At 38.9% G+C, this 10,466-nt stretch overlaps 1 protein-coding gene across 1 annotated transcript; it reads right to left on the bottom strand.

Moving 5' to 3' along the window:
• Window positions 1–3,503, bottom strand: rom1a (retinal outer segment membrane protein 1a). The gene is made up of 4 exons (XM_053485702.1): window positions 3,094–3,503; window positions 1,784–2,214; window positions 1,091–1,337; window positions 1–915 (listed from the first exon to the last, which is right to left on the bottom strand). Exons 1-4 carry the CDS (start codon window positions 3,241–3,243, stop codon window positions 685–687), a joined length of 1,059 nt encoding a protein of 352 aa, XP_053341677.1. The 5' UTR covers window positions 3,244–3,503; the 3' UTR covers window positions 1–684.
• Window positions 3,504–10,466: the final 6,963 nt, after the last annotated feature.

Raw genomic sequence — 10,466 nt, 5'->3', positions numbered from 1 at the left:
GAGAAATTTCAACACGTATCTATTCAGATATAAGTGCACTACACAACATAATGATCATTAAATCTGACTGTTTTTTTTAGCTCAATCTGTAATCCTAGATTTTGCTTACCTGAGCACTGAGCATGGTTGGACTACAAGAGCATATTAGATTTTATTTAAAATACTATTATATCTGCATATACAATATACTGTTTTCTCTACAATGAACAGTAAATGTTCACATAATGTACAGTTTTCTATCATTTGGGCAGGCAACAATTGATACAAGCTGTACACGTTTTCTTATATGTAACTAATAAACAGCATGCAAAATTCCGAGAAAGATTAATCGTTTTTAAATACAGTACAAACTGAGCACAATCAAATACCAACAGAAAATTGTGGCTTGAAGACAATCCTTAACCTTTAGTACCTTCAGATATGTTATCAACAATATTGCATCATGGCTCCTAGAGATGATCTCACACACATTCATCACCTTAGTAGACAAATCGAACTTATTTAAACATGTTGATCCAATCATTATATGCCGTCCATTATGTATGATTGACATTTGAACCTTTGCATGGTTTGATTTATGTTGATTACAATAGTTTCATATGAGATCCATTGCTAGAAATGAAAAATAAATATCATTACGAAGTACCAGTTGTACTGAGTCATTTATTCAATAGAACCAGATCTTTAGGAAGTTGTTGCGCCTGATGTTTCAGCAGCCCCTGCCTCTGCCTTTGCCTGCCCATCTTCCACCTGGTTTATCATCAGGAGCTTCATCACAGGGTCCAAGTACTCCATGATGGTCTCTGATACACTCTTCTCCAGCAGGTAACCCTCCGTTTCCACCTCCGTGTTCTCCTGCCCAATCACAGATTCCATGGAGGTCTGCAGATACCTCAAACATGCAACCACTATACTCTGTGGAGATACAAGGAAGAAAAACGAGATGGATTACCGGTGAAATTTAGACTAGAAAGTAGGTAAGTAATCACTCACTTATGTTCTGATGCTGTATTTTGGTAGTACAGGTCATTTTAACCTTAGTTCAAAAAATGACCAACCTCCACCAACCTCCACTGCTATCTACTGATACCTGAAGAATAAAGACAGTCAGCACTACAGCACCGATGCTGTTCATCAGGCCCATGTAGTAACCGACCAGAGCTTCTCTGCAGCCACGGATGAAGATGTTGAGGTCCTCAGTTTGGTGCTCATAGTTGTAGTGGGCTGAGTTGTTGGTCAGTTTGTACTGGATGCAGGGTCTAGGGGAGCTTGGGTTGCAGCAGCTGAAGGGCACACCATCCACTAGGTAACGTCCATCCACATTACTTTTGATACGACTGGATAAATATGATATAAATTAAACAAGGTTTAGGGACAGAAGATAAAAGAATAGTGGGAAAATCTTTAAAAGGCAATAATAATACCAGAGGGTGGCTTTTTGTTATAATCAAAAAGTAAAAAGGCAAAACAATACCATTTTATACAATTCTAAAGTTCTTTCGGGTTCTCAGGATGGATAATGGGTGTTAGATCAGCCTTGATACATTCCAAGATAAAAAAGGTTCCTTTTGAACCTTAGGAATTCTACAATTTGTCCCTATCTTTGTAAGGGTCCTTGGAGTGGTTAGGGGTCCTAGCTTCCTTAAATCATCGACTTGGAACATGTTTGAAATTTCAGAAACTGCTGTCACCCTCTAAAAAACCTGAGGAACTTTAGAGTGTGAGATAGAAACTCTTTGTTTATTACAACCAATTTAAACCCTTCTCCTTTCCCCTCACTTACTCCTTAACCTCCTTGGAGCTGAAGTCCAGGTAGCGATTACTGATCCACTGGACCTCAAACCAGTCCTTGTAGTCATTGTTCCCGCAGCACCGGAACTCCATCTGCAGGCGGTCGATGGTCTGCTTTTGGAAACAACGGCCTGGGGTGTCAGTGTCCTTATAGAAGCGGATTCCATTCTTAAGGCCAACCTTTAACGAGCCCTCTAGGCTGCCCTTCATGGCATAACTGAGGATGACCCCAATCAGCAACAGGGTGGAGAAGAAGATGGTACAACAGAAATATGGCTTTAGGAAGGTCTTCCAGCGTGGGAATCGACTGGCATCCAAGGCGTCCTGGCAGATCCGACCTGCAAACCAGTTGATTCCGATGGAGGCCAGCCCGGACACAATGAGGGTATTTGGGACAATATGGATCTCTGTGTTGTCCATCACCTAGAAGGGACATTCGGTTTAACTTAACTGATATTATGAAATAGACTTTTTTGAAATGATTAGTTACGGTTTCTCTATTTGCATAGACAGACATTTTCTACATTATGGTTATGTATTGGAGTGCATAGCTGCGTATGGTGGTTATGATGTAAATGATTAATTTATGTGACTTTATACTTTTAATAGAAATTCTTACTGGTTCATTTTCTTTCCAAAAAACCCAAAGTTCTGCCTGCTCCGTGCACTGTTTCATCCATTCACACCACCAGCAGCATTTTTTATTTCTTTACATTAGAATTAGGACGTTTTCCTTTGTTGCCATATAAGTATACACCAAGAAAGACTTTTCTTGCAACTCATCAGATGCAAGAGGACATTTTTATCAGCATTTCATTTTGTTCAACGGCTGCACAAATTAATTTGTTGTAGGTTAATAAACAAGACAGATTCTTTTACTGTGACCTAGACTTATTGTGACCATACAGTTTGTTAGACAGCTTATTGAAAAGTACAGCTTCCTAAGCCTGTTTTAACCAGCTTAAGCAATATTTATGTTTGCAAAGGTTAATCCTGATATTTCAGCTGCTTCAAAAGGCTCCTTGTGTTCTGATAATATGGGTGACATTATCATGCAAACAAGTGACAAATTTGGTCACAAAATCTAAAAAAATTGTAGTATGCAATAAACAAGTTGATTATTAACATGTTCATGTGGATTCATAAAATTTTACTCTGGTATTTAAGTAATATGTTTTAAAAGTCCCATCTAAATGGATGCACAGGTTTGGTCAAGAAACCATCTGAAAACAGCAGTCTGAATTTGACCTGTATGGTGCGTGATTGAAATATGCTTCCAAATGATGAGTTTAGATACTGTACCTCTGCCCTCCTGCGTAGTTCTGTCTTCAAGAAGCATCCCAGACAGAAGGTGATCGCTCCACCTAGAGTAGCCAGCCAAGAAAGCAGCCACAAACTCTGAGCCAGCTTCACCCTTTTCTCAAAGGGGAACTTCATTTTAGCCCACACCATGATGACAGCAGAGAAGTGTTTCTTTACAAGAGTGAAAACTGAAGGCGATTTTCCCCAAGAAGAGGTCTCCAAAAATGTTACTGAAATCCAAAATCCAAGGGTAAATCTTCTTGTGTTGAGATCAATGAATTGTGCCCAAACAATTCAGCCTTTCGTGTTGTCCCGGGTAGTAAATCCTATTCAGGGGGTCAGCCTGAGTTTTGATGTGGTGATCCCTCCCCCAGGTGAAGTGCTAAAGATAGTCCAGATACCCACTCAAAAGAAAGAGCCCATGCTCGGGCGAGAGACAGAATAGATATGACTGGACATCTGGGGCATCTTACCTGTAATCCTTTACCTATCCTATTATGACCGCCCTCGCCAGTGGGCTACAGAACTGTCTGCTCAGCACAGATTGAGACAGATTGCAACCGGGCATAAAAAGATGCAGTGATAAAAACAAAATATTGCTTGTTGGGCAAAACCAAAATCACTGACATGTTTAACAGAACTGTGATATATTTGTGTTTTCTTCACGATAGTAATAGTCAAATATACATATACAGTACAGCAGATAGATCGATTTGTTAGCACTGATATTGCAAACACAGACTATTTCTATTATAATTCTTATGTCTTCTAATATTATATTATTTGAAAGGTTTTTTGCTTTTTTTAAAGCTGGCTCATGTTTTTTATAGCTAGAATTAAAATGAATGGTCTTGCCTTTTTGTGCATGTTTTTTTTTTCATTATTGGTCTTAACATGTAGCCAACACGTATCTCATGTATATGTATACTGTATATGTAATATCTATATACATCTTATATTTAATATGTACAGTACTGCTCAAGAGTGTTGAGTCACCCTAGATTAAGGAACTGGAACAAATGTTTTATGGAGACAGGCCTCAAATTTCCTTAAGATCCAATTTTAAAATCAATTGCTTATCTAACAACCTCCGCAGCGACCTCATTTCCCCTCTCATCAGTTCCAACCACTCAGCATTCAGCATCGGCAATATACTCATCACCGGCTTGATCATCTGTCATCATCTGCACCTGTTTCTCACTGGTTCATGCCTTTAGTTAGTTGTTTTTTATGCTAAAATGATTCAAAGGTCAATGTGTGGCTTAACAATTAAACTAATAATCTTCCTCTAAAGGTCCGGGACGAGGACTAGACTGAAAATGAGAGCCAACAAAGTTCTTTAGGAAACCTGGAGAGCTACATTTTTCAAGACTACATTGAAAATACAGGACTTTGGATGTCTCATAACTTTTGCACAGTACTGTATACTGTATATACTGTAGACAGAAGATATATAGAAATCTTACCTAAAAATAAGGTCTTTGACTAAGTAATGTAATTCCATAAATAACAATTTGCCTTTATTCCCATAAAAAGATTACATCTCCATCCCTTCACTCTGATTACTGAATAATTTATAGTACAATATTTACTCTGAAATATCTTTTAACCAAATATATAACAAAATGGGTCTCACATTTGTCTTACTGATTTTATTGAAGACAGGACAACACTTCAACAGTGGAAAATTAATTTAGCTGACATACTATATTATATACTCAACTGCAAAATGAAAGTAAAATGAAGATGAAGGAATACTGTACATTTCAGAACACATAGACAAATGTGGAAATATGAAGAGATGTGCATGCAGTAGAATAATTCACGAGCCAGAGCAAATCATGTACAACACTATACTGTATAAACACAAGAATTTTACAGGGTGAGAGCTACTTCTGAAGCTTCAATCAAACAAACAATAAATGGGAAAAGTGAGATTTCAGTGGCTTTGTCCATGCTATAGGTTTCTGGGTTGAGGATTTCTAAAACTGTATATCCCCTGGGAGAAAGAACGAGCAGCAATACTGAGCAGCAATACTGAGCAGCAATACTGAAGGATAAAAGGAGGTTAGAGAAGAAATTTCCAGACTGGATCCAGCTGACAGAAAATACAGTAACTTACATAACCACTCTTTACAACCCTGCTAAACAGAAAAGCATCCCATAACGCACTACAAAATGCGTCAAAGGTGGATTAATTACATCAACAGTATTTTCATTCCTATCGGTCACATGTGTGACACATATAGTGAGAGACATCATATTCAGTGACACGTTCAGTGACATCACATTGAGGAACATCATAGTGTGAGGCTTTTTTTTCCAGCATCTGCAGCCTATTCTACACACATACACATCACAAATGTTAACAATCACAAACAAACACATCACACACACACACACATGCACATACACACAAACACACTTATACATCACACACATACACGCATACATACACACACATTACAAATGTTAACACTCTTACACAGACATACATGCACATACACACTCATACACACACACGCATGCACATACACACTCATACACACACGTGCACACATGCACACAAATACACACATTACAAATGTTAACACTCTCACACACAACACACACACTAACGCACTCAACTAAATATTTAGGGCCTAAACTAAACTGACATCAGCCCTGTATAGTGTCTGAAATGTGCAAGTTGTGCTGTGCAACCGGGTGGCGATGGCTTTTCGAGGTCTTAACACGGCTAAAATAACACACAGGTACTAATACTAGCTGTGTAGGTCAAGGAATAACCCGAATTAACACCAATTATTATATATTTATTTTTCCCACTTTACATCTTATACTACATGATGCCAAGAAAAACTGACAAATGAAACCTAATACTACCCCAATTGTTGCAAATATTATATACAATGGGCGTTTAAGTCAAACCAGGACTTTTAATCGTGCAGGACAGATGTGAGACGAAATTGTTTTTATTTCTATTTACATAATTCCCTGCTACGCTAATGTACTGATCCCAGTGTTTCACTAGTGCTTGGATACCATTAAGGTAGAAAGTCTTCTACTTCAAAGATCAGGCATTCCACTTATTGAATGTTCACCGGAACAATTAAAGAGGAATCCAGGCCACCTTGCCTTGCATGGTCATTCACAGATGTATGGCCTTCTTTAAAACGTTTGCATTATTCCAATGTTTTATTGCCGTACTTAAAATCTGCTGTAAATGTCAATCAGTTTCTTCATTTAACAGAAAAGTCTTGGTTTGACTTGAAAGCCCCTCGTAATATTAAGTAACTCAAGTCCACTGCATTAAGCTGTTTCTAATGCACCACACAGTTGTGTATTACTTCTAATTTCAGATAGACTTCTCTTTGAATCAAAAAACAGTGTGTGAGATGCATTTGGATTTCCACTCAGTCTATGTGCGTGCTGGAAAGAAAGGCCTTCTAAGGCGTACCATGTCTAGTACCCAAGTGAAATCAAAGTGCCATGTTTACATTTGATGTTGCCTTTAGAAGTTATCAAAGCATCTACCTTCGCGAGGCTGCCAGTCACCCATGGACATCGCTTTGATTTTTAATAGAGAAATCTATCTTCCGATTCAGACTCAGAAGTCAAACCCCAAATTTTCGAGACCAAGTACCAAGCAGCAGACAGATTCCTTAGAGCTACCTCAATAGATAATGATAACCTAAATACCATAGATTCATGAACATTAAAATATAATTATGCAGTATTTCTTGTGTGATCATTAGACTGTATGCTTGAATCACATTTTAGGGGGGACTGTATTGGGTGGAGGTTACAAGAAGGGGCAATTAAGTGTCATTAACTGGTCTGAGGACTGTATATGAAAGAGCACATTAAAAAAGAAATTAAAGCAAACACATGTTTAATATTTGTTTTATAAACCTAGCAGGTTTATCTGCTTGGACTAGTTATCGGGTTTATTTTAGCTACCCAAATGAGGTTTGTCTTATTTACAGCATCAATAAATCAATAGGAATTAAACATTAAATGTATCCACTTGATGCATCCATTTTGGTTTAATACCCCTGTTGTAGAGGAATCAAAGTCCTCTAGAATATACTGAATCCAACAAAGATTCTAAGAAATTAACTGTGCCCTAGGATAATTGGCCAGACAGTTAGGATCAGGTAAATTACCCATTGAACAATATCTTTCATGATCTCCTCTGGAAATTCCATTTCACACTACTGAAAGCCACCAACTCTAGAACTCAAGCCTACTCATAGGTCCTCTAGGCCTAGTTTTACCTAGGATCTCCTTGGATTTACCTTGGATCTCTTGGGGGTTTGGAATCTTGGGCGTTGATTTGTCATTTGTTTTTGTGCTTTTGCCTTGACCTGTTATATTGATTGACGGCACGGTGGCTCAGTGGTTAGCAATGTTGACTTGCACCGTCCGGGTTTGATTCCCGCTTCAGGTCTCTGTATGTGGAGTTTGTATGTTCTTGTCTTGGTTTCCTGTGGGTATTCCGGTTTCCACCCACAGTTCAAAGACATGCAGATGAGGCTATTTAGCGCAAACACATTACTTACTAGGGTAATACCTTAGGTGAAGGGTCTCATAGTTTTGTCTTCTCTCCCTCCTGTATGAAGTGGTTGAGCATCTCCTGTGCTGACTCCAGATTAGCCATTGACTCTGAGTCACTTCTTCCTGTCCCTTTCTCTCCATCTCCAGCATGTTCCTTGTTTGCATTCTCCCAGTTATAAGTAAGCTCATATTTAGTCCAATCATTAACAGCACTTTGTTGTAAATGATGGGATTCCGTCTTACCTTTGGTGCATTTTAACTGGCCATGATGCTCAAACTGTTGTAGGCCGGTGGAGTCGATGCCCTCTAAGCTAGCAGACAGGATGCGAATAGGAGAGCTTAGTTGGCGTCCAGTGTGAATGTGGTGTTCTTCCCGTAAAGGGCTATCTAGGTTCTGTTCCAATTTGGCACCATGAACTGGTAACGTCTCAGGGTGTATGCTGAACTGAAATTGGGGTATCTGTAGGCCCTGGCTGTGGTACAGCTCTTCTCTTCCCGATTCACTCTCTGTGTCTCCGTCTGCCCCTCCGTACTGATCTGAGTTTACCCAGCAACCCTGTTCCTGATGCCACGGTGAAAAGCCTGTAAAACCCCGTTGACCTCTCTCCAAACTATTTAAGTAATAGTGCTTTGACTGCTCTCCTGTTTCGGACCAATCAGTTTCATCTTCTTCTGGGACAGGACCCAGTGGCTGTTCATCTCCAACTTCTGAACCTTTGTTACATTGGTCCGTGTCCATAAACTGAAATGGAGGAGGTGTAACTGCTGGCTCGAATGGCTTGATCTGATCATCTGATTTAAAATGGTTTACATGGGCTTCCTGGAGCATTGATGTCACCTGTGGGACATATCAATCAGGATTATAAAATGTATTATACAGATATGTTGGCCTTGCTAATACTTGCTATGACAAAGGTGTCTGATGTTATTTAGAAAGGGACAGTGTGGAAGAAGGTTTAAATCCAAGATTATTTGATCAAATGAGTAGATGTGGTTTCTGCTTGAGTGGGATGAAAACCTGTAATCACGCGAGCTTTCTATGGATACAACTGGAAACACAAAAAATACAATGTTATATCCATCCGACCATCTAGGAACTTCTGTAGTCCAATTAGGGATTGTGGAGGCCAATGGTGACCACTGTATTTATTACCATTTTTATGACTATGGTAGGAAGATAGAAGACATAGAAAACACAGTACAGATTGGCTGAACACAATAGATAACATTGCATTAATTAAAAATCCACTCCACGTGTCTTTTGCTAGCTTGCTAAAATTAGACAGCTTACAGTAATTATGTCATGCTAAGAGGAGCTGCAGCACTGCCAGTGTTTCAACATTGTGTTCTGCTACTGTATAATGCTGTATAAATTAAAACAGTCACTCGTTATCACTTTTGATTGATTAAGCAACTCATACCCAGAAAAATAGGTAATAAGGCACAAATGCTAAGCTGACCCCTAACCCCAACCTCTCTAGCTTATCCTCTGTTACTGTACATATGGTCATGCATCTTCTTATGAAATTTTCCAACTTTCAACTGACATGCTAGTTATGAAATCAGAGAGCTGAAAAAAAAATAAGTACGAATAAAGAAACAAGCTATTATAGTGCGTACTCCTCCATAATTTCCCCTTCCATTCAGCCTGTGATGTTTGAGACAATATCTAACATCAAGCTCTTACATTAACTGTCTCCAGGCTCTGAATGGTCGTCTTGGCAGCTGACAGCTGTTTTGTTAGTTCTGAGATCCTCTGGTTCAGTTTCTCACGATCGGCATCCGTATGTTCGTCCTCAGGGGGGGAGAGAAAAGTGAAAAGAACAAAAAGCAATGAATAACGGTTTTAAGAATTATGTACGGTATATTTAAGGAAGCATCCTGAAATATAAAACCAATTTAGCCTGGGTCAATGCAAAAGACTGGTGACTTGTGGATTCAGAAAAAAAAGAATCAATTATTTAAATAAATAAATAATAAATAGTCGACATTTTTTGAAAAATATAATCCCAATATTCAATTTCGCTAATTAGGACTTAAAGGTGGAAGTTTATTCCTATTAGAAATCAAATGATGTGCCTTACCAAAGAAAAATCATCAGCCTTCTGAACAGAGGAATAATTAGCCTGAAGTCTAAAAATGATAAACAGATACAACATACTTCATTAAAAAAAATAATGTTTATCAATACTTAATAGTATGTTACCCCTGCATACACAATAATTATCCATACTAACACTAATATTGAGTAGCTCCCCCTTTTTGCCACCAAAACCTTTGTGTTATGACACCTTTCTATCACAACCAGCATTAACCTTTCCATCAATTTGATTTGCACTAGCGCTTCTACTGAATCGGACTGCACGGGCCGGTCTTTGCTCCCCATGTGCATGAGTTAGCCTTGGTTTAGCAGTTTTCCTGAAACTGAAACAAGACCTGCAGTGTTGGAGCTGCTCTGACCCAGTCCTCTAGACATCACAATAAAATCCTTATGCTTGCACATTTGTTATGCTTCCAACACATCACCTTCAGGTAACAAGGTTCATTTTCTGCCCCCCAAATCCAGTCACCATTGTGATGAGATATTGAAAACGTAGCTACTGCAAGGAGGGCCAAATTGTAATGACTTGATAACTGGATCAAAGCAAAGAAACAGCAGCTCTTGTTGAATGCTCCCAGGCTTTAGGAGTCAGGACATACCAAAAGTGATCCAAGGAGGGAAAACCAGTGAACTAGCGGCAGGTTTATAGTTGGGCAAGGCTCACTGATGCACGTGATGAGCTAAGGCTAGCCTGTGTAGTCCGATCCAATAGAAG

This window comes from Clarias gariepinus, chromosome 24 (assembly GCF_024256425.1).
Source record: "Clarias gariepinus isolate MV-2021 ecotype Netherlands chromosome 24, CGAR_prim_01v2, whole genome shotgun sequence".
Taxonomy (NCBI): domain Eukaryota; kingdom Metazoa; phylum Chordata; class Actinopteri; order Siluriformes; family Clariidae; genus Clarias; species Clarias gariepinus.
Note: the sequence above shows the minus strand (reverse complement) of the source record. Positions and strands in the feature narration are given on the sequence as shown.

What these genes read in the sequence shown, in the direction of transcription:
- rom1a (XM_053485702.1), bottom strand. Translation starts at nt 3,243, where the DNA reads ATGGTGTGGGCTAAAATGAAGTTCCCCTTTGAGAAAAGGGTGAAGCTG. An exon ending in AGCTCCAAGGAGGTTAAGGA is followed by an intron (nt 1,338 to 1,783) that starts GTAAGTGAGGGG and finishes ATATTTATCCAG; the next exon opens with TCGTATCAAAAGTAATGTGG. An exon ending in TGACTGTCTTTATTCTTCAG is followed by an intron (nt 916 to 1,090) that starts GTATCAGTAGAT and finishes GTATCTCCACAG; the next exon opens with AGTATAGTGGTTGCATGTTT.